This window comes from Indicator indicator, chromosome Z (genome assembly GCF_027791375.1).
Source record: "Indicator indicator isolate 239-I01 chromosome Z, UM_Iind_1.1, whole genome shotgun sequence".
Lineage (NCBI taxonomy): Eukaryota > Metazoa > Chordata > Aves > Piciformes > Indicatoridae > Indicator > Indicator indicator.
This window is the reverse complement of record NC_072053.1, coordinates 10,480,064-10,503,382: the sequence shown is the minus strand read 5'-3', so window position 1 is coordinate 10,503,382 and position 23,319 is coordinate 10,480,064. Positions and strand designations below refer to the sequence as shown.

Below are 23,319 nucleotides of genomic sequence, written 5' to 3'. Positions count from 1 at the left end.
TTTACAGTGTGGGTGGTGAGACACTAGAACAGGTTGTCCAGGGAGGCTATGGATGCCCCCTCCCTGAAGGTGTTGAAGGCCACATTGGATGAGGCCTTGAGCAATCTGGTCTACTGGAATGTGTCCCTGCCTGTGGCAGGGGAGTTGGAACCGAATGATCTTCAAGGTTCCTTCCAACCCAGACCATTCTATGAATCTGTGTCTCTCCTGATAAACAGGAAAACTCTTGAAAGGGGTTATCATAAACTTTGGCTTGGAATTGCTGCTCAGTTTCATAGGATTTGTAAGATCTCTGTGTAAGCTATTGCAGCTCTCCAGATGTTGTTGCCCTGTACTTTAACTGGCTTTAACTTGATATGATAGGAACAGTTTGGCTAGCATGGAGTGAACTGGTGCCAGATATACAGACTTAATTGCTCATTGAAGTCTAACGCAGATAATTTTTGTCAATACAGGGAGACATCAAAAAGCAGAGACTAGACCTTCATAAAGATTTTATTTTTAAGAGCTCGATAAGGTACAGAGCTTCTATTTTAATGTTACAGAGCAGTGGATTTTTTTTTCCCATCAGCTTGCTGTTAGGAATTCTAATCCTAGTAGTGTCTTTTAAGACTGAATGTTTGACCTTTTGAATTACATGGTCTGTACTGTGGGCATCTTGTTACTATGCTGGATCACTGTATTAAGAACCCAAAACTGGATTGATTTCGTGGATGTGTGTTTCTTTTCTTTTTTTTTTTTTTTAATAGTGGTCTTTAATCTTCAGGAAGAACTTTGTGAAGGCAGTCTGTATGGTTTGGCCACCATGTCTGGAATTGGCAATAAACGGGCAGCTGGAGAGCCTGGCCCTTCTGCACCCCCAGAGAAGAAGGCAGGGCTTGAAGATTCAGGGACCACAGTGGAGACCATTAAGCTTGGTGGCGTTTCCTCAACGGTATGTCTTCCTTGTGGCCTCTGAACCTTTTGGGGTTTTGAGATGTGAAAATAAAAATACCTCTCTGCCTTCATATGAGCCCAATGATCTGGGTGGAGTGCATTGTGCTCTGACTTGTGCATCTGTGCAGGAGGAGATGGACATCCGGACCCTACAGACCAAGAACCGGAAACTAGCAGAGATGCTGGACCAGCGACAAGCCATTGAAGATGAGCTGCGTGAGCACATTGAAAAGCTGGAGCGTCGGCAGGCCACTGATGATGCCTCTCTGCTGATTATCAACCGATACTGGAATCAGGTTAGTAACTCTCTTATTTTGTATACATCGTTCTCCTTTCTTCCTGGTCCACTGCACTCCTTTTTATTCTTGTCCATTCTTTGTCTTGTCTTGCCTTGCCTGTCCCCTCATTCAGTTTGATGAAAACATACGTATCATCCTTAAACGCTTCGACCTGGACCAAAGTCTTGGAGATCTTCTGACTGAAAGAAAAGCACTGGTGGTACCAGAACCTGAGCCAGACTCAGACAGTAATCAGGAGCGCAAAGATGAGAGGGAACGAGGTGAGTTGTCCTGGCTGGGGACAGTGCAAAAGATGGATTTCAGCTGTGGACAATGTTGGCCCTTTCTAAAGGGTTACAGAGGCTGTTTGATGATGAAGACTAGTGATACGTTGCCTACCAGAGCACATTTTTTACACCTCTTTCTGTACCCAGGTGAAGGACTGGAGCCAGCGTTCTCTTTCTTAGCCACTCTAGCCAGCAGCACGAGTGAGGAGATAGAATCTCAGCTGCAGGAGCGTGTAGAGTCTTCCCGCCGTGCTGTTGCCCAGATCGTGACAATGTACGACAAGCTGCAGGAAAAAGTGGATGTGCTGTCCCACAAGGTCAACAGTGGAGGTATGACTAAGGTGGCTTATACTCAAACAAACTCCATGACATAATTCTGCATTGTAGGTGTTAAGGCCTAATCCGTCTCCTGCTCCTTTATTTTTCAAAATGAATTGGCTTATCTTTCCAAGCTCTCAATAAGCAAGGCCTCCAAAAACAACTTGTGTTACACACCAGAAGTATATTATAACTGCCTCTGAATTTGAATGCTGAGAGCTCTGCCCAGTGTGTTGGGCTGAGAAAAGTGATGTTTCTGCCATTAGTGTGCAGTGCACCTGAGAAATTACAGATTACAGTTGAATCTTAGTGCCCAGCTGTTAGCCACTGCATAAAAAGGCTTCATGCTTATAAGTGAAAAAGTGGAAGCAGTGTTGCAAGCTGATGGTGGACTCCTTCATGTTTACAGTTTAACAAAAGGTGTAGGAATAACCAGCTCTGCAGTTTCCACTGAGTTTTGAGCAAGGTGGTAGCCGTGTAATGTGTTGGCTTACCTGTCAGTTTTGAAAACTAAGAGTTCTGCAGAAGAAAGCCAAATGACTAGTTTCTGAAAATTGATGTAGAAGATTCAGTTTATACTCATGACCTTTTACAGCTGTAATGATACCTGACACTAAGAGGTGGAAACGGACAGTCAGAAATGTGTAGTACCTTAAACTGCAGAGCATTTGCTTACTGGATGCAAGTCAAAGATCTCCGTGGCTGGAGATGAGACCCTTGGGAACCACCTGCTGGAAATATACAGTAAATAGCTAAACCCAGAAGTTTCCCAGTTTTTTTTTTTTTGTCTCTATGCTGTTAAATAATTGAAACCAGTCTTCCTTCATTTCTATAAATTTCCTTATTTATGTGCATCTCTCAGATATTTCATTGATGGAAGAAGCAGTCGTGGAGCTTAATACCTACCTGTCACATGAGAATGGACGGCTGCAGGAGTTGGCTGATGTTCTTCAGGAGAAGCAGCGAATCATGTCTCAGGAGGTATAAAAAGGAGAGAGAAAGAAATCTGCTTTGGGGTCCTGCTTAGAATAATTGTTTGCCATAGTTTGGAAAGCAGGTTATTGCCTTGGAAGATGAGCAATATGGTTTGAAAGTTGCCTTTTGAACAAAGGTTACGGAAACGGTTGTTGTAAAGAACTGTACGTAGATTTTCTGTGTGGTTGCATCACTGAATGAAACAATATAACCAAACCAGTGAGTTGAGTTGATTTTAAAACAGAGCAGAGGAAGTTGTAAGGAATGCTAAGATGCTTGTGTAAGAGCTGAGACGCTTGATGTGACATCTTTGTAATTTCAAATTCCTTGGTGTCTCTGTGTCAGGTGTGAAAGTGTCATGACATCAGTTATAAGGTGATCGGAGTCATTAAAGGTTTCACATTACTGGAAGTATTTGTTTCAGAGGTTTCAGTTCCTTTAGCAACCTTATTAATGCTGGCCTTACTCAAGGCAGTAGTGGTCTCTGGAGTAGAAGAACATATGGAAGATTTTTTTAAAAAAAAAAAAAAAAAGTTGAGGTAGTTGCCTCTATCCAGATATTGCCAGCTTTGCACTTTCTCCATTTTCAGTTTTGTCTTATTATCATGATTGTGTTGGGATTCAGCTAGTGTAAAATTCACAGCAGTTCACTGAGTAGTTTGTTGCCACAGCAGAAATTGGGTGGAAGACACGTGTCCAGGGTATGACAAATAAGAAAAAAATTAATACTGAGCAGACTCAGAAAAATGTTGATTTTATTCAAGATGCTGGCTGAAACATTCTTTTAATTGCAGTTCTCCAAGCTGCAGGAGAGAGTGGAGACAGCAGAATCTCGAGTGTCTGTTCTGGAGACTATGATTGATGACCTTCAGTGGGATATTGACAAGATACGTAAGAGGGAGCAGAGGCTCAACCGACACTTAGCAGATGTTCTCGAACGAGTAAGCACCATCCCCTTCACCAGCAAACCACAGAAATAGGTGTAGTTTAGAGATGTTTGACATCATCTTATGGTACTTTGCTGTGAGAAATGAGATAGTGTGCCATCTTTGGTCCTGAACATGCTATATTGGTAATCATGGTATTTAATGGGCTATTGATGAAATCTCTTGCCTTTTTTTGCAGGTAAATTCCAAAGGCTACAAGGTCTATGGAGCTGGGAGCAGCCTCTATGGAGGCACAATCACCATTAATGCCCGCAAGGTAATGTCAGGGGCTCGGCTGTGGGCAGTGGGAAGAAGAAAGGCTGTGCATGAGTTTCTTAGGAAGTGGACCTGATAGAAGTAGGCTCTCCATCACTTTGTGATGTTAAAACTGTAATTTCTGGTACTGTATAAACAGTTACTTAATTAGTACTGACAGCTAATATATTAGCAGCAGAATTTACAAACAATTTATCCCCAACAGTTTGAGGAGATGAATGCAGAGCTGGAAGAGAATAAAGAGCTTGCTGGGAATCGCCTCAATGAGCTGGAGGAACTACGCCGGGATCTTGCAGAAGTAACAGCACAGAATGAAAAACTGAAGGTGAGGTGTCTGTATCTGTTTGAGGATGAAAGCTTTTTGTGTGGTCTGTTGTCCTTTGTCTTGCTATATTGTGTGTCTGGAAAAACTTATGATACGGTGTTCTGTGCTTGCTCTTCAGCTGGGTGGTGTTTTGTAGGAGGTACAATTTAGCAAGTTTACATGATTTAGTGTATTGGTGACACCATGTGGTCACCATTGGAACTTACTGTGGTTTCTTACCTCCTATTTTCTGTGCTGATCCGTTCAGTATATTTTGATGATGTCTAGTTAAATTTCACCTCTTTACAACTGTTGATCCATCTTACAGCTTCACCCTGGTCTGTTTCACTGCAGTTAGTCACAAGCATTTGCTGCCCTTATTTTGTAAAGAAAATTCAAATTCTGTACTTCTACTTTATCTCATTTCTCTTAATTTCAGTCACTATGTCTCTTACTGTTAGAAAGCTAATGCCTCCTTGCATATGTATTTTCTCTATTTTTCTGTCATATAGTTCTATGTGTTCATCCTTACTGATTTATGTGATTATGGTTTTACAGTAAACTGTAAAGCTAAATAATGTTTTTCAAGCTCAGACCTTTGGGACAAGCTACTGCAGAACCTGAGCATCAAAACCTCATGATATGACTATGCAAGAGAAAAGGCTTAGTGCATACAGAGAAAGCACAGGCATTTTAAACTGATACTGATGCATATCACTTACATTTATTTCACAGCAGTGCTATTGAGGTTCTGCTTTTGCTTCTGGTGGCTGCACTCACTCTTTTCCTGTCTTGCAGAAATGGCACCAAAGAGAAGGAAATTTTATATTTTTTCTGTGGCATTTTCTCATGTCCTACCTAGGTTGAGCTGCGACGAGCAGTGGAAGAGGCTGTGAAGGAGACCCCAGAATATCGCTGCATGCAGTCCCAGTTTTCTGTTCTGTATAATGAGAGCCTCCAGCTGAAGGCACATCTTGATGAGGCCCGTACTCTGCTTCATGGCACCCGCACCACACACCAGCGCCAAGTGGAACTAATTGAGGTAATACCTCTGCTCCATCAGACTGGGGTACGTTGTCATCCCTGCTAAGTCTGGATGGCTCTGGGAATGCTCAGGAAATTTATCTTCCTGGCAATAAGTCATCTGTTCTGGTACCTCCATGTTGATGAGATGAGAGATACTCCAGGTCACAGCACCAAATTCTGTCCCCTTCTTACTCTTCAGAGGGATGAGGTCAGTCTTCACAAGAAACTGCGCACAGAGGTGATTCAGCTAGAGGACACCCTTGCACAAGTCCGCAAAGAGTATGAGATGCTGAGGATAGAGTTTGAGCAGACGCTTGCTGCCAATGAACAAGCAGGTATGGAAATTTTCTGCTTTTACTAAAAACAAACAATGCTCCCTCCTTCCTAATCTCCGTGAGAGGCTGCATTGGAGTAAAACATCTGGTTTGAGTCTTTGTTACTGTTTAATATTTGTTCTGGTAGGTCTGTCTCAAAAAACCAAAACTCTTCACTTATTTTATGGGAGGCTGGTTTCATATTACCTGACTTCCTTTTAAATGCTGCAAAATGCATACATTTTGCTAATAATTTGTTTCATGACAGAGTATTTTGCATTATTAATTAATTTGGAGGATTCATTTACACACCTGGAATGACCCCTTGGATAGGAAATGAGTACTTTTCAAATCTCATGGGAGAAAATAAGTTATTTCTAAAGTAGCATTTAAATTTTGTTGGTTTTTTTTGTAGCATGACACATTTCCCTCAGAAGGTGAGAAAAAGTGATGTTGAGGGTAAATTAGGACTAGGAATTTTCAAGGATTTACAGTTGCTTGCAAAACAGACATGACTTTTATGCAAATGTGTTGTGTGGCAGAATAGAAACAATCTTACTTCGGTTCTTTGTTACTTACCTTGTTCTGCACCTCCATGGAAGTTGTTACAGAATACCCACGTTATGAACATATGGTTTGTTACAGTTGTGTTTTTGTTTTTGTAGGCCCAATTAATCGGGAGATGCGTCATCTCATCAGCAGCCTCCAAAATCACAACCACCAGCTGAAGGGAGAGGTGTTACGATACAAGCGCAAATTGAGAGAGGCCCAATCTGATTTAAGCAAGGTATCGAGAGTGCAGCGGATGCCAGGAAAGAACAGGGAGTGCTTAGGAAAAGGGGGAATGCTGTTACCGTTGCTTGCAGTATCAACTTGTCTGATATGGCATGAAGGATGTAATGCAATTTTTGATGGAGTTCTACACTCTTCTGCTTCCACTTAACAAAAGGATGGTTTTCCTGTGTGGCTGTCTAGTGCTTTACAAAAGCAGTAGCAATTATGGAGGGAACATGCAAGAGTGGATTTGGGGAGACCAGGGAAAGTAGACTTCTGGCTAAGAACTCAATGGTTTGTTTTCTTCTGTGACTCTTTCTTACTGTTTCACAACAGATCCGCTCTCGCAGTGGTAGTGCTGTCTTACAATCTCAGTCCAGCACTGAAGACACAAAGGAGGAACCTCCAGAGATCAAGCAGGAACCTGATGATCCTTCTGTCCAAGTGTCTGTCCCCAAGGCTGCTTCTGAAGATGTTAATGAAATGAAGGCTAGGCGAGATGAGGAGGAACGGGAGCGAGAGAGACGGGAGAGGGAGAGGGAACGAGAGAAGGAAAAGGAGAAAGAGAGAGAGCGAGAGAAAGAAAAAGAAAAGGAAAAGGAGCGAGAGCGGGAGAAGCAGAAGCAGAAAGAATCTGAAAAGGAGAGGGAGTCTAAAGAGAAGGAGAAAGGGAAGCATGAAGATGGAAGAAAGAAGGAGGCTGAAGTGATCAAGCAACTGAAGGCTGAGCTCAAGTAAGAGTTGTTGCCCCCTCCCTTTCCAGTTTGAATAGTGACCAAGCTGAAGTGTCTGTGTGAAATGACTTGTAGAGATTAGCTTCAGTGATGTGAAGGTTCTTGGCATCCTTTATATCTAGCTGTAATTTGGACAGTATAGTAACATCTCTCCCATGAAGGTCTAAAGCATGAATTAACCAAACCAGATACTTGTGGACTTGGTTATGCTATGTTAACTTTTCCAACCTAATGATTCTTTGATTCTGTGGTGTGGTTCAAGTAATCTTTAGCTGTTGCTGCCATAACAAACTCTGTAATGCACCAGGTTGTTAATAAAGGGCACAGTAGTCTTCTCTGTCTTGGATCAGTCCTGAAGCAGAGAGAGGGGTAATTCATTTGGTACATGTTTCATCCTCACCCTCCTTCTCTTGGCTTTTCGGCCCATGTTCCTGAACATCTCCTCAGCCTCCACCCTGTACTTCTTTACTATTTCACATTAAACTAGGATAAGATGAGCCAAGGATGACTCCATATGCATATCGTGTGGAAGATGGAGAAAATACTGCTCTAACTCTCATGCTGGATATGTTAACAGTGTAGCTTTCCTGCTGTGTTCTCACAGTTGCCTGTCTTCCTCTCTCCAGGAAGGCCCAGGAGAGCCAGAAAGAGATGAAGCTGTTGCTAGACATGTACCGCTCTGCCCCCAAAGAGCAGAGAGACAAAGTACAGCTAATGGCAGCTGAGAAGAAGGCAAAAGCTGAGGTAGATCTCTTTTATTTTCCATTTTTTAATTCAGTATGTTACTTGAAAGGTCCTTTCAGATACTCTGCACCTGAACTGTATTGGTTTTGTCTTTGAAACAAGATTGTTACTCTTCTCATTGTTGTCACTTACAGAGGGACTGGAACAGTCTGTAGATGAACAGGGTGATTTGCTCCTGCTTTCTCAGTTGCAGATTCAACCAGTATTGAGGCTCAGCACATGTCCCAGAGACATACACACACACACACACACACACACACACACACACACACACACACACACACACACACACAGCATGTGGATATAGGACTCGGAAAATATAAGCATAGGTAGACAAGTCCTCTTACTCCTTTTGAACTAGTAAAGAGAACATCACCAGCACATGTACATGTGCAATAGTCCCTAGGTTCACAAGCAGAGACATATTTGCAGATCATTCAAGTTTGTATAGCTCTCTTGATTTCTACAGCCCTCCCAATCCAGGATCCATCCCTGGTTTCTGGTCTTAACAGTTGCAAAGACAAGGCTGATCCTCCTGGAAGTGGTGCCTGTTGTGTCTTGGTAGCCTATCAGCCGTTGTGACGAGGGAGGTGTTTTTCATGTCTTTGTCTCCATGTATGGTTGGGTTTGTGTCTCTGTGTATTGTGCTTATGATAGCCTTCTTTCCTACCTCCTTGCACATCCTCTGAAGACAGTTTCTCCAGTGTTCCAAAGAATTGTGAAAACAGGCTCTTAAGATGTTCAGGCCATATTTTTGTGTTCAGTGTAATTTCTTAAGGGTCTCTTCCAACTAAAATGATTCTACAAGTTCTGTTTTGTCATTGCTGTAGCTGGAAGAACTGAGGCAGAGGGTGAAAGAACTGGAAGACAAAGAGAAAAAGGAGAGTAAAAAGATGGCTGATGAGGATGCCCTCCGCAAGATTCGAGCAGTGGAAGAACAAATTGAGTATTTGCAGAAGAAACTAGCCATGGCTAAGCAGGTGAGAAATTTCTGATGAGTAGTGTCCTGGATGATGCATCTGGGAAGGAATTGCCCTCAGATTACAGCCAGGAAGATTACTTGAAAGAAGGAATTTCTGTTGTGTGGCAGAGATGTGAATTTTGTCCCTGTTTATTGAAGGGGGAAGACCCTAACCAGCCAGAAATCATTTATCAAAAAAATCCTCACAACACCAGTGTCACAAAGCCCATAGCAGGGAGTGGTGGGGAATGCTTGATTGGTTGTGGCCTGTGTGAAGAGCACAGAGAGGAGGTTCCTAGATCAGCCTTTAGGGGTGGAAGTTTAAAAAGGGCTTAATCCAATGATAAGAGGTGAGAACCAACTCAGTAGCAAAAAGCAAACTGTTGACAGTTACATTTTTAAAATTCAGATGCTTTTCTTCACAGAACAGAACTGTTCTGTCTTGCCACTCTGAAGTGGCCTGAGTGAGTTTAAAGGCCTTAGCAACCTGTTACCTGGAAGCAGTTTTGTAGTCCACGGGCAGTGTTCTTGGCCTGGTTTATGACAGTGATTTGGTTAGCTGCCTGAGGCGGGGAGTTGGTTCCTGTCCAGCTCTGGCAAACAATTATGTCACAGCTTATTCTGCCAGCAGACAAGCCACCATCTGTGAGTCCTTGTGAAGATCAGCATTTCTTTTCTATACCTTCTAACTCAGGGCATCTCTGCTATGGTGCATACTTGTAGGGAATACTTTTTTCCTGGTTGCTGGGAAGATACTGTTCTCTGATACTGAGATATCTTCCTTCATCTCTGCTAGGTTTGGTGTCAGTGAGTGAAATGTTTAGGGTCATTTCAAGGGCTACAGGAGGCAGTTTAAACCAGAGTCTGTGATTTCCTTTGCAGGAGGAGGAGGCCCTGCTGTCAGAAATGGATGTCACAGGACAAGCCTTTGAAGACATGCAGGAACAGAACATCCGCCTGATGCAGCAGCTGCGGGAGAAGGATGATGCTAATTTCAAGCTGATGTCAGAGCGTATCAAGTCCAACCAGATCCACAAGCTCCTGAAAGAAGAGAAGGAAGAGTTGGCAGACCAAGTTTTGACACTGAAGACTCAGGTAACTTGGGACAAGGAGAGAGGAGAGCAGAACTGATGGGAGAAGGTGGAGGGGTGTGGTGAGTTAGCTCTCTAGTACACAGCTAAGGTACGTGCTGCTGCTTGCTTGCTTCCCCACAGTGGGATAGGGGAGAGAATCAGAAGGGCAAAAGTGAGAGAACTAGTAGGTTGAGAGGGAGGCAGTTCATTAGTTAAAGGAAAGTTTTGTGCACAAGCAAAGCAAAACAAGGAATGAATTAGCTGCTTCCAGTGGCAGGCAGGTGTTCAGCCATCTCCAGGAAAGGAGGGCTTCATCAAGCATAATTGTTACTTGGGAATACAAACTCCATAAACACTCAACATCATCTCACTTCCTGCTTTCCCTCAGCTTTTGTTGCTGCTCACAGCATCATATGGTATGGAATATCCCTTTGGTCAGTTGACATCTTTATCAGTGACATTGATGACAGGACAGAGTGTCTTCTCAGCAAGTTTGCTGACAGCATTAAACTTGGAGGCTTGTTTCCTGTGATAGACAATGGGCAATATATGTAACTACAGTGCAGGAAGTTCCACCTTAGCGTGAGGAAGAACTTCTTTATTGTAAGGGTCACAGAGCAGTGGAACAGGCTGCTGAGAGAGGTTGTGGAGTCTCCTTCTCTGGAGACCTTTAAGACCCATCTGGTTGCGTTCCTGTGCAACCTATGCTAGATCATATGCTCCTGCTCTGGCAGGGGCGTTGGACTTGATGTCCAGAGGTGTCTCTTCCAATCCCAGCATCCTGTGATTCTGTGTGATTAGCTGTCCCAGCTCTGTCCCATCCCAGCCTCTTGTGCACCCTCATCCTACTTACTGTCAGGGAGCATGAGACACAGAAGGTCTCCATGCTGTGCAAATACTGTTTAGCAATAGCTAAAACAGAGGTGTGATACTGACACTGTTTTGGTCTTTAATCCAAAATCTAGCACCATAAGAGCTTCTGTGAAGAGAATTCACTGTATTCCCTGCTAAAGTGAGTACAGAAGGGAATGTTCCCCTAATGAATCTACATGTGCTGCATCAGACTTCAAAGGGACCTATCTTAGTAAGAAACAGAGACTGCTGTATGAGTGTAAGATCACCACGAGTTGATTGCTATAGAGAGCAGGAGGAAGAATGAAAGTGGGAAGTAATTTTCCTGTTGTTATGGTACTTCTACATATATATTCTACCATCTTAGAACCAAGGTGAAACTGTTCCCTGCTTTACAGCATATCTGTAAGCCATCTCCCAGAAGAGAAGACCTCTTGGTTGTGAGTATATCTGAGTTTTAAAGTGTTCACTGGAGAGGGCTGGATATAGCTGTTAGGCTGCCAGTGTGCACAGGTTCAAGAAGAAAAAGGCAAGTCAACAAAGTTTCCGTGGTGGTGAGGAATCAGGCAGCCTGCAGCTTTTTTAATGACAACTCTGAAGACCTGTAGAACGTTCATTTCAGTCCTTCTGTACTTCTTGTATCTCTCTCCAAGGTGGATGCCCAGCTGCAGGTTGTACGTAAGCTGGAAGAGAAGGAACACTTGCTGCAAAGCAGTATTGGGACAGGTGAGAAAGAACTGGGTCTCCGAACACAGGCCCTGGAAATGAACAAACGCAAGGTAAGTAACTGCTTTTTTTCATTTTGGATTGAATAATTGCTGTATTTTCTCTTGGATTGTAAAACAGAGTTGTTGTCTTGTGAGAAGCACAGAGGGCTCGCAGCTGTTGTTGGTATTACAGAACTTGATATTCCCTACAGGCTGAGGCATCCTGAAGAGAGTTCTGATTAAAAGCATTGTAGACTGATGTTTCCTCTGATAAGGAGGGGCAGGTCATAGAAGTTTTTGTGAAAGTCTAATTAGGGAGGCGAAGTAATTGCCTTTAAAAAGAAACCTATTGTGACAGAACAGGCCGTTTGTTCTTTTCCAGGGCCAGGCCTCAGCACTCTCCAGGCATATTTTAATATAAACCTTTGATCCCAGTTAACTTCATCTGGGGTGGTGAGAGACAAAATAAACACCTTGCAGTTATGTCTAGTTCAGCTATAGAACTGCCTCCAAGCAACTGAATTGAAAAAAAGATAAAAGATGGCAGAAAATAGTTACAACATATCCCTGCTGACTGCAGAGGGGCTGGACAAGATGACCATTGAGAGTCCCTTCCAAGCTGATGTCTTCTGTGACTCTGTAACAAGAAGAGAACATTGTAGGCAGCAGTGTCTAAGTGACATACATGGCAGTGTCACAGTACTGTCTCTACTGAAGAGGAGTGTTGAAACTAAATGATTAGAACTTGTTACTAGTAAGATATTTTGCTGTTGAAGTAATGTTTAGGGAGTAATTTCAGTTATTACATTTGCAAGTATCAAAATTAAATTGAAAAAATAGACCCCCAGCAGCCTGGAGCATTCTGTGAGCAGTTTAGGATTGCCAAACAGAGAAACTAGAAATGGTTAGAGCTTTTTTTTCCCTGTTTGATGCTTCTACACTGGCTTTCTTTTTCAGGCCATGGATGCAGCACAGCTTGCAGATGACCTGAAAGCCCAGCTAGAGGTGGCTCAGAAGAAGTTACACGACTTCCAGGAGGAGATTGTGGAAAACAGAGTAACTAGAGAGAAAGAGATGTTCAACTTCAAAAGAGCTGAGGTATATACCTTATGTCCAGTTCTTCGCTATCTGCCTGCTTTGGTGTCTGTCTCCTTATACATTGAGTGTGGAGTGGGTTCCAACTGCATAGACTTTTTTGGGGTTTATTTCCTTTCACTTTGATTGCAACTTCATCAGGATTTGGCTTTTTCAGGTTTTATTCACTGATAACTGCCAATACATGTGGTACCAGATGATAATGTGTAATCTGTTATAAGTCTGTTGGACGGTTGGGGATGAAAGTATGCCAAGTGCGCTGTTGGCCAGGTGCTACTTCTTTTTGTTCCCAAAGAAGCTGTGACAGAGAACATACTGCTCATTCATTTGGTCTCTTGTTTTTGTGCAGGAAGATATTTCAAGGTTACGCAGGAAGCTGGAGACCACTAAGAAACCTGACATGGTTCCCAACTGTGATGAGATACTGATGGAGGAAATCAAGGATTATAAGGTGAGTAGCTGTCTTTCTCTCAGCTTTAACTCTCCTTTAGTCAAAGGGCTCTGTAGTCACATTTTCAGTGTTTGGCATCTATTGTCAGTACTTTGGCGTTGTAGCCCTATCTTGCATTGAAGAAGCCACCCACTTAAGAAACCACTTCACCTTCCATCACCTTTTAGCACACCTGTTGCAGTGCCTTCGGCCCTCACTGTAACGTTCCTGCCTTGCAGGCCCGTCTGACCTGCCCATGCTGTAACATGCGCAAGAAGGACGCGGTGCTCACCAAGTGCTTCCATGTCTTCTGCTTCGAGTGCGTGAAAACGCGCTACGACACCCGGCAGCGCAAGTGCCCCAAGTGCAACGCCGCCTTCGGTGCCAACGACTTCCACAGGATCTACATCGGTTGAGTCTTTCCACTGGAGCGATGGAAAGTTGCTGCTTACACTGACCCCCCAACCTCCCTCACTTGTGTGGCTGTCTCTTTAGGGGTTAGTCAGTGCTTCTGTAAGCTGAGCTTCAGTCTCTTCTGGTAGTGTGGTTAGGGTGCAAACGAGTCTGGATTCTTGGTTCCTTTCTTGTCCTTTTTCTTTTACTGTTTTACTCAGTTTTTGTGGATTCTTTGTGCCTGAAAGGACATTTCCCATCTGTCACTTCAGCACTACCGAGTTGGGAACACCTAACTGAAGTCCTAATTTGCTGGGATGGAAGCTGTCTGTGGTGCAGCAGAGGTAAATGAGTGTGTTATCTGAGGAGTTTGTTTTGGGTAGTGCTTATTAAATCCCATCAAGGTAGGGTAGTGTTTCTGAGAGTGAGTAGAATCATAGAATCAAGAAGGCTGGAAGAGACCTCAAAGATCATCGAGTCCAACCTGTCACCCTACACCTCATGACTATCTAAACCATGGCACCAAGTGCCACGTCCAATCCCCTCTTGAACACCTCCAGGGATGCTGACTCTACCACCTCCCTGGGCAGCCCATTCCAATGGCCAACCACTCTCTCTGTGAAGAACTTTTTCCTCACCTCCAGCCTAAACCTCCCCTGGCACAGCTTGAGACTGTGTCCTCTTGTTCTGGTGCTGGTTGCCTGGGAGAAGAGACCAACCCCCTCCTGGCTACAACCTCCCTTCAGGTAGTTGTAGACAGCAATGAGGTCTCCCTCGAGCCTCCTCCAGGCTAAAGAGTCCCAGCTCCCTCAGCCTCTCCTCATAGGGCCTCTCCCCAGCCTCGTTGCCCTTCTCTGGACATGCTCCAGCAATTCAACATCTTTCCCAAACTGAGGGGCCCAGAACTGGACACAGTACTCAAGGTGTGGCCTAACCAGTGCCGTGTACAGGGGTACAATGACCTCCCTGCTCCTGCTGGCCACACTATGCCTGATGCAGGCCAGGATGCCATTGGCTCTCTTGGCCACCTGGGCACACTGCTGGCTCATGTTCAGGCGCCTGTCAACCAGTACCCCCAGGTCCCTTTCTGCCTGGCTGCTCTCCAGCCACTCCGACCCCAGCCTGTAGCTCTGCATGGGGTTGTTGTGGCCAAAGTGCAGCACCCAGCACTTGGACTTGTTGAATGCCATCCTGTTGGACTCTGCCCATCTGTCCAGTCTGTCAAGGTCCCTCTGCAGAGCCCTTCTACCTTCTAACAGATCAACACCTGCTCCCAGCTTGGTGTCATCTGCAAATTTGCTGATGATGGACTCAATCCCCTCATCCAGATCATCAATGAAGATATTGAACAGGGTGGGGCCCAGCACTGATCCCTGGGGCACACCACTAGTGACAGGCTGCCAGCTGGATGTGGCACCATTCACCACCACTCTCTGGGCTCGGCCCTCCAGCCAGTTCCTAACCCAGCGCAGAGTGCTGCTGTCCAAGCCACAAGCTGACAGCTTGGCCAGGAGTTTGCTGTGGGGGACAGTGTCAAAGGCCTTGCTGAAGTCCAGGTAGACTACATCCACAGCCTTTCCCACGTCCACCAGGCTGGTTACCTGATCATAGAAGGAGATCAGGTTGGTGAGGCAGGACCTGCCCTTCCTAAATCCATGTTGGCTGGGCCTGATTCCTTGGCCATCCTTCAGGTACACAGTGATTGCCCCCAAGACAATCTGCTCCATGATTTTCCCTGGCACTGAGGTCAGGCTGACAGGCCTGTAGTTCCCAGGTTCTTCTGTCCGTCCCTTCTTGTGGATGGGTGTCACATTGGCCAGTTTCCAGTCTTCTGGGACCTCTCCAGTGAGCCAGGACTGGTGGAAAATGATGGAGAGAGGCTTGGCCAGCTCATTTGCCAGCTCTTTTAGCACCCTAGGATGAATCCCATCAGGTCCCATGGAGTTGTGAATATCCAAGTGACTCAACAAGTCTCGAACTAATTCCACATGGATTTCAGGAGTGCAACACTGCTCCTTGACCCCATCAACCAGTTCAGGAGGCCAGTTATCCTGAAGTCCTCCTGCCTTACTGTTGAAAATGGAGGCAAAGAAGGTATTTAGAATCTCAGCCTTCTCCTCATCCTTAGTTACAATGTTACCCTCCACGTCCAATAAAGAGTGGAGGCTCCTCTTGCCCCTCTTTTTAGCATTAATATATTTATAAAAATGCTTTTTGTTGTCCTTCACGGAAGCGGCCAGTTTAATTTCTAACTGTGCTTTTGCCTGTCTAATTTTTCTTCTACATGATCTAGCAACATCCTTAAACATATCACTAGTTGCCTCCCCCCCTTTCCAAAGGCGATAAACCCTCTTTTTTTCCCTTAAATCCTTCAGGAGCTGCTTGCTCATCCGGGCCGGTCGTCTTCCCCGCCGGCTCGTCTTACGGCATGTGGGAACTGCCAGTTCCTGTGCCTTTAGGAGCTCCTGTTTGAAGTAGGTCCAACCATCCTGGATCCCTTTCTTCTTAAGGGCTGTTACCCAGGGAACTTTCCGAATAAGTTGCCTGAACAACCTGAAGTTTGCCCTCCAAAAGTCCAAAGTGAGGGTTCTGTTACTGCTCCTCCCTATTTCCCTGCATATTGAAAACTCCACTCTCTCATGGTCGCTGCACCCTAGACAGCCTCCAACCATCACATCTCCCACCAGCCCTTCTCTATTTGAGAACAGCAGATCAAGCAGAGCCTTGCCCCTGGTAGGTTCACTTAAGAGCTGCATCAGGAAGTTGTCATCCATGCACTCTAGGAACCTTCTGGACTGTCTCCTTTCTGCTGAGTTAAGTTCCCAGCAGATGTCTGGTAGGTTAAAGTCCCCCACAAGGACAAGGTCTGATGATCTTGAGACAGCTTCCAGCTGCTTATAGAATATCTCATCGGCCTCCTCATCCTGGTTGGGTGGTCTATAACAGACTCCAACCAGGATGTCAGTTTTGTGCGGCCTCCCTCTGATTTTAACCCACAAGCATTCAACCCTTTTTCATCTGCAACCTCAAGTTCTGAGGCATCAAAGGATTCCCTACTATACAGGGCCACCCCTCCTCCTCTTCTCCCTTGCCTGTCTCTCCTAAAGAGCTTATAACCCCCCAGTGCGGTACTCCAATTGTGAGAATTGTCCCACCACATTTCTGTAATGGCAACTACATCATAGTTCTCCTGGTGAAACAAGAGTTCCAGTTCATCTTCTTTGTTGCCCATACTGTGTGCATTGGTGTACATGCACTTCAGCTGGGCTGCTGATTTCACCAGTTTATGTGGTCCTCCCTCCTCTCCAGGGAGACTGGTTTCCACACCCACCCCCTTCAGACCTAGTTTAAAGCCCTCCCAATGAGTCCTGCCAACCCCAGTGCCAGCACCCTCTTACCCTTTCTAGATAAATTCAACCCATCTTGGTCCAGCAGGTCAGGTGCAGTAAGAGTTGCCCCGTGATCAAAGAAGCCAAAATTCCGCTGCTGGCACCATCTCCTAAGCCAACTGTTGATGGTGTGGGTTTTCCTGTTCCTCTCAGTGTACACCACAGCTGCTGAGGGAACTGAGCAGAACACCACTTGAGCTCCTGCCCTGTCAATCGATTTCCCAAGGGCCTTAAATTCCTTTTTAATCTTCCTGGTACTGCTCTTTTCAATTTCTTCACTTCCAGCCTGGATTACCAGCAATGGGTAATAGTCAGAGGGCTGGATTAGTTTAGGTAACCTTTGGGTGATGTCCCTCACCCGGGCCCCAGGTAGGCAGCACACCTCCCTATGGGATGGGTCGGGATGACATATGGGTCCCTCTGTTCCCCTCAAGAGAGAGTCTCCAATAACTATAGCCTTTCTCTTTTTCTTTGTAGCACTGGTCCTTAAGGTTTGGGGGGGCTGCTTCGTCTTTGGCATCTCCTTGATTGGTTCCTCTACAATACTCTCATCCACATTGCCCTCAGCCTGCAGAGTCTCATAGTTATTGCTCAAGGGCAGCGGGGGAGGGGAAGAGGGTCGGGGTGCATTCCCTTTGCTTCCCCTGACAGCGACCTGTATCCATCCTCCACTGCTCCCCTCAACCGGAGAGGGTTTCAAAGCCTGTTCCCACATATCCAACTCCCTTTCACATTCTCGTATGGTCCTGAACCTTCCTACCTCCGCTTTCAGCTCAGCCACTGTAGGAAGTAATAGAAACATTAGTAGACTGTCTTATAGTATGCTTTATCTTTTTGAAAGCATTCAGATAAAGGAATTAAACTTTCTAAATTACTATGAATTGTGAAAAGTGAGAAGGAATCTGTGATCCCATCTTTGCAAGGGCAAGCTGGGACGCTGGGAGTTTGTGGTGTGACTTCAGTTCAGTTACAGTGTGAGTGGAAGATATTAAAGCAGAACCCCTATAGCTTTCACTGGACATTGCTCTTGGGATTACAGTTTATGATGTCAAGTTGGACAAAGAGTGGTGTGTGTTAGGAATACTAATGCTGATGGTAGATGTTGTGATACGAATCTTTGTTCATTAAAACCAGGACATGGGTCACCAATAACCATTGTCTTGATCTTCAAACAAGCTTTACTCTTAACAGAAGACTTCCTTTAGTATTTGTGAGCTGCAACTAAAATTAAACAGGCCTTGCTGAAGGACAAAGCTCTTTTATCCTTTCCCAGTTTGAAAATCAAGCTTTTGTGTGTATGCTGGCAGTGTTGGGACATGATAGGAAACAAAGACTTGAAACAGCTTGGATTAGTTTCACAGTTGAGGTTTGGAAACTTATTTTTTTTTCCTCACCAAGAAAAGTATTTTCTTATTGTAAAATAATATTTTTGTTTCAGTTTAAAGTCCTTGAAGCTCATTGTGGAAGTATCTGCATTTCTTTCTGTGCTTATAAATTAAACATTGAGAAACAGTGAAAATTTTTGATGATCTGTTTTGACTTGCCAGAATGAGTGGAAATACTTAAAAGTTTATCAAGAACACAAATATTTGGGGATAAAAGAATGGGTGTGACAAGTGTTCTTCATTAAAAAAAGAAATCTGTTGAAATGTAATGTCAAAGCCAGAGAAATTAAATGTAAATGAAAAAGCCTCATCTGAAGTCTCCAGTGCATCTCCTTGTCACATCCAATCCTCCTGCTTATGCAGTGTGCAGGCATTGGCAGATCTGGGATATTCCACATCACTTGGAAAGATACAGCAGGGCTTTTTTTTTGGTCTCCTATGGTATCAGGCTGGAGCAGGAGTTAAATAAGAAAGTAACATTGCCAAAATATGTCTCTGTTTGGCAACAGTATGTTGGGCCTTCTCCCAAAAGGCATCTATCTAGTTGGTGCTGCAGTGATTTGAAGCAAACCCTGTTCTGCATTTGACATAGGAATTGCCTCCAAGGCACTCATCAGAATTAGATTTTGGCTTAACATTAATGATTTGGTAGTTTACTTTTTTTTTGTTTTGCTTTGTTCTTCTTTTTTTCTGTGTGCGTGTGATTTGTTTCAAAGACTGAGTGTTTGGATTGGGATTTTGAACTAAAACTTTTAAGACATTAGCATTTTTCAGGTGCTTCTTTTAAAAAGATCTTCTGAACTCATGCATGGGGAGATAACAACATAAACGGTTGATAAACACACTGATACAATTGGCCTGAAATATTTCTTAGTGTTTGTCTAAGTGTACATCTGACCAATTTATGTTGGAGGTTGTAAGGTACTGGCTGCTGCACAAATGAGTATCTAAGTGAGGGAGGGTAAGGGAAGGTAACAAAAGCAACCAAAGTTACTTACCTCATCTAGCTCATCTAGGAAGGAGAGAAGGGACCTCCTAGGCCTTTCAGACCTATCTGATGTGCAGGGCTCTGGCTCCTACCTTTCTGGTTTATGTTTGAATTATCCTGATATTGGGGGGAGTTTTCAACCCACCACACCTGACTATTGAAAGAAGCAGAAATGCTGCTCAAAAGCAGAGGGAATAAAATTACAATATCCTCTTGATGAGGCTAATTAGTGTGGGTACCACTGCTACCACCTTTTATTGGTCCAGGCAGAGCTTTTAATTTGGAAGTGTTTTGTTTTCTTTCCCCAAAGGTTAAAGGTGCAAAAAAGTAGAATGCCTTTATCAGACCCCTAAATACAGTTTCAGATCTTACTGTAACCTTTTAAACTATGCCTGGTGAGAACATGGCCCCTAGCAACATTCACACAGATGACTGAAGATAGAGGGAGAATAAAAATTACTTTAGTGAAGTAGCTGGGGGACCAGAGTCAATAGTGTCACAAATAATCTTTTTCTCTTTGTAATATGGGATGTGTTGGGAAGTATTAAAAAAAAAACAACATAGAAATCCTGTTTAAATAACAGAGTCAGTTGGGTTGATGCAGTATTTATTCAGATGCTGAACAGCTTACCCTTCTTTCCCCTCATTATCCAGGTGGGAGGGAGCTCCATTCAGTACATTGCCTTTGAAACCACAACTTTCATTCTGAGCCCTGGTCCACAAGGAGGCTTTGGTGACTCCATTTGACTCTGAATGGAGCTTGGTGTCCAAATAAATAATGGACCAGAGCCCCTCTATTATTTGGGCTGTGAAAAAGAACCTTACCAACTGAAGATAGATAATATTAGGGAAGCAGATTCACACTGGTAAATACCGATTTACAGTACTGCCACCTCTCCCCTCCTTGCTCTGCAAACCCATCCCCTCACATCTGCCAGTGCAGCTGTTTGCATGGCTTCTCTCTGGGTGGGAGTGGAAACCAAACTGGGGCTCAGAAGCAGACAAAGGTGGTGCTTTGGTTTTTTGACAAGTTATTTTTAAGCTGGGTTAGTTCCTTCATCACTGTCACAGAGCAGCCACATCTGCACTTTTGCTGACAGAGCTGAGAGAATGCTGTGTACTGGGATTGCCACCAAGAATTTGTCTTGTGAAACCACAGCCTGTGCCAGGAGGGAAGGGGGTTGCCAACACAGAACTAGCACCTGGTGTAATGAGGCAACCATAAGGAGCCTTAGCATGAACAGAGACTAGACCCATAGATATCACAACAAAAACGTACCAACAAAGAACATGCTTCCAATGAGCAGTTTAAATGTCTGTTTTTTTACATATCCCCTTTTTTTTGTTGTTTTTTTGAATTAATGCACAGAAAGGGATAAGATGGTGGGAATCTCACTGTAATGTGAACTGGAGAAACCAGGAACTCGCAATGTTTGGATGCTCCTTGTTTCTCAGGTCCTTTAGGAACGGCGAATGTTTGTCAGGAGAATGAGAGAGGATCAGGAGGGTGGCAGTGGTTGAGGGCTGCTGCAATTCTGCTCTCATGAAGAGCATATTGCTTACTTTCTTTTTGCACCTCTTTCTGGCATTACAAAAAGTGTGTTAGAAATTTTACAGAGGAAGGGGAAAAAGGGAAAATACAGGAAAGGGCCTGGGTGTGCTGGCCTAGGGCTCTGCAGTCCTGTTTGTCCTCTGATACTCTTCCAGCTCTGATTTCCTGTCCATGGCAAGCTGCAGCTCCTTCTTGATGATTTCGATCTGCTTCTCCAGCTCGGTAAGCTCTTGCATCACCGAGGTCCTAGCAGTATGGAGGGACTCTGCTTTCCCGTTGGTTGTTAAAGCAGCTGGAGCCTCTCTCTTCACCTGTGGCAGGGGGATGTCCTGGTGCTGTCGGATCGTCACTTCATTTTGCCCTTCATCGGTGCAGATGTATTTTTTCCGGTGACAGTTGCCCAGATGGGCTGTATTCCATACAGCATGCTGGCTGTTGCCTACGTGGGACCTGAACAGAGATGTGAGTTGATATAAAATTGGAGCCTGTCCTTGTGTGTATGCACCACTCCCCTGCCAGTCATCCATCCTACTGCTGCTGTTACGAATTGCATAGAAATATTCCTTTAGCATCAGAATATTTTTTCTGCAGTAGCACAAATCATGTACATAAATGGCCACATTTTTGTGATTAACCATGGCAGAGAGCAGAACAAAACCCTAAAATTCATGTTCCCAAAACTTCCTTTTTATTATGAAATTTGTCCTCCCAACCCCAGTTCAGGAAAGTGAGTCCTCCTTCAAAGCTTTTTGAAAGCTTTTGTGGTTGCTTAGTTAACCTTAGTTAACTACAGCATTACAGTCCTTTCTGTGCTCTCAATGATAGCTTCAGCATTTGCTCCCATGGCGGAGGAAAGAGGCTGCCTAGAGTTGGTGTGCAGAGATGAAGGGGAATGAGTAGCCGTTTGTGCTTTGGGAATTGGACATGATGAGGTGGTGCAAGACCGTGCAAGACCATGCAAGTACAGACCTAAGTTTCCTGGCAGAACAAACAAAACTTGGAGTTTCTGTGTTGGGGGTTAAATTCTTGTTTTGGAACTTTTTAAGGCATTTCCTGTTTCCCTGTAGAAAAATCTTTCCAAGACACTTTGATTCCAAAGTATCTTTTCCCTCTTTTCTTGGGAAGTTCACTCTGCAGCCCTCCCAAATCAGCACATTTCCTAGGGTTTCTTCCCAAATAGAGGAGCACCCTGTGGTCCCCTTCTCCATCTGGAACACAAGGAAGCACAGTTTCCTGTTGTGACAGAGGAGCTTGGATTTCCTACCTTTAGGATAAATCTGTGTGCATTCATTTTATAAAGTGAGGATGAAACTCTTCATTACAGAGGTCTCCTGTGGGCAGAATGCCTATTAGTGTGAGCTACCAATCAGCAGGTTAAGGAAGAGGATTAATATTTCAGTATTGGGATTGCTGAAAACAGTTGGTTTCAGGAAGAGTCTGGAGCTAGAACTAGATACTTTTCTCATCTGCCTGCAGAGAAGGAAGTTAGAAAGTGGAAATTTCTGTAGAGGAGGTGGTGATCAAGACTGTTTTCAAAGAGGTGGGATGGCAGAGAGGGAAGAGGGGAGGCTTTAGGCAGGAGCATCAGCTCCAGCATGAGTCACGCTTTGGAGGGCTCAGGGAAACCCTAGAGGGCATGTGTTGGCAGCATTTTAGTTTTTGTGCAGATCATTTTTTTCATACTTCAAAATGAAGGACAGGCAGACTCTCAAGCCTTGTGCTGAACTGTGTGTTTTGTAATACAATTCTGTAAATCCCCTGAAGAGATGAAAAAATCAGTACTGCTTGAGTATGTTTCAGGAAGGGAATAGGATTAGCCTAGGATGAGCAAGAAGAAACTGGCAAATCATTTCCAGGGCCATGAGCACAAATCTACCATGCTGTATATCCACACAGTGATTTAGGCAAAAAAGGCCACCTGACAAAGAATGGAACTACTGACACGGAGCTCTCTCTCAGCCATATAGCTCTGGAGAACCCATGGTCCTGGACAACCAGTGAAACCAGCTTGCCTTGGTGCAGAAGTACATTTATCAGAGAAGATTTAGCCCATTGCTTTGTAAATATTTCTTAGTCATAACATTACTCCTTAATTTCTGGTACATTTTATTTCCTCTTGTAAATCAAAACACAGCTTTTTGATAAAAAGTAACTGACATGGGTTCTGCTGGGGTGGTACTTTTGCTTGGGGATCTGGGTAGGCTGTTTTAACAAAGGCCAGAGCCCAGAGATAACACTCAGGTTTGAGCAAGTAAGTAAACCCCTTTACAATTTGACTGCAGATGCTGAGCAGCTCTCCTAGTTTTTGGAAAGGTATGACCTGAAAAAAACAAACCAAACAGTGGAGCTTTTCTTCCCTGAGGAGAGCAGCAGTGGCATAATAGAAATTCTTTCTATCTCTTTTTCATATCTTGGTATTTTTAATAATCCCACAGTCCCCAAATAGGAATAAAAGAAAGTGCAAACAATATAATCTTATTTGAGAGCCCTGAGTTCTACCTTGCCACATGAGAAGGTGTACATCATGTTACTAGGTGTCTTCAGTTAAATTTGCTGTAATTCTTTGCAAATAGCAGCTCAGACCATGAGAAGACGAAAGATG

The 23,319-nt window shown here is 44.2% G+C and overlaps 2 protein-coding genes across 2 annotated transcripts in view; one reads left to right on the top strand and one right to left on the bottom strand.

Moving 5' to 3' along the window:
• The first annotated feature begins 756 nt into the window (after positions 1–756).
• Positions 757–13,820, top strand: RNF20 (ring finger protein 20). Its single transcript, XM_054397234.1, has 19 exons — positions 757–934; positions 1,065–1,232; positions 1,348–1,495; positions 1,649–1,831; positions 2,682–2,800; positions 3,589–3,735; positions 3,920–3,997; positions 4,202–4,321; positions 5,163–5,342; positions 5,526–5,661; positions 6,306–6,427; positions 6,751–7,148; positions 7,775–7,892; positions 8,723–8,872; positions 9,736–9,948; positions 11,432–11,557; positions 12,443–12,583; positions 12,930–13,031; positions 13,250–13,820. The coding sequence occupies exons 1-19, from the start codon at positions 806–808 to the stop codon at positions 13,424–13,426; spliced, it is 2,955 nt and encodes a 984-aa protein (XP_054253209.1). The 5' UTR covers positions 757–805; the 3' UTR covers positions 13,427–13,820.
• A 7,010-nt stretch (positions 13,821–20,830) lies between these two features.
• Positions 20,831–23,319, bottom strand: part of GRIN3A (glutamate ionotropic receptor NMDA type subunit 3A) — an 80,802-nt gene continuing 78,313 nt past the window's right edge. Inside the window, exon 9 of the mRNA XM_054397858.1 lies at positions 20,831–21,167. Within this exon, the coding sequence (XP_054253833.1) occupies positions 20,831–21,167 (337 nt within the window). The remainder of the gene's footprint in view (positions 21,168–23,319) is intronic.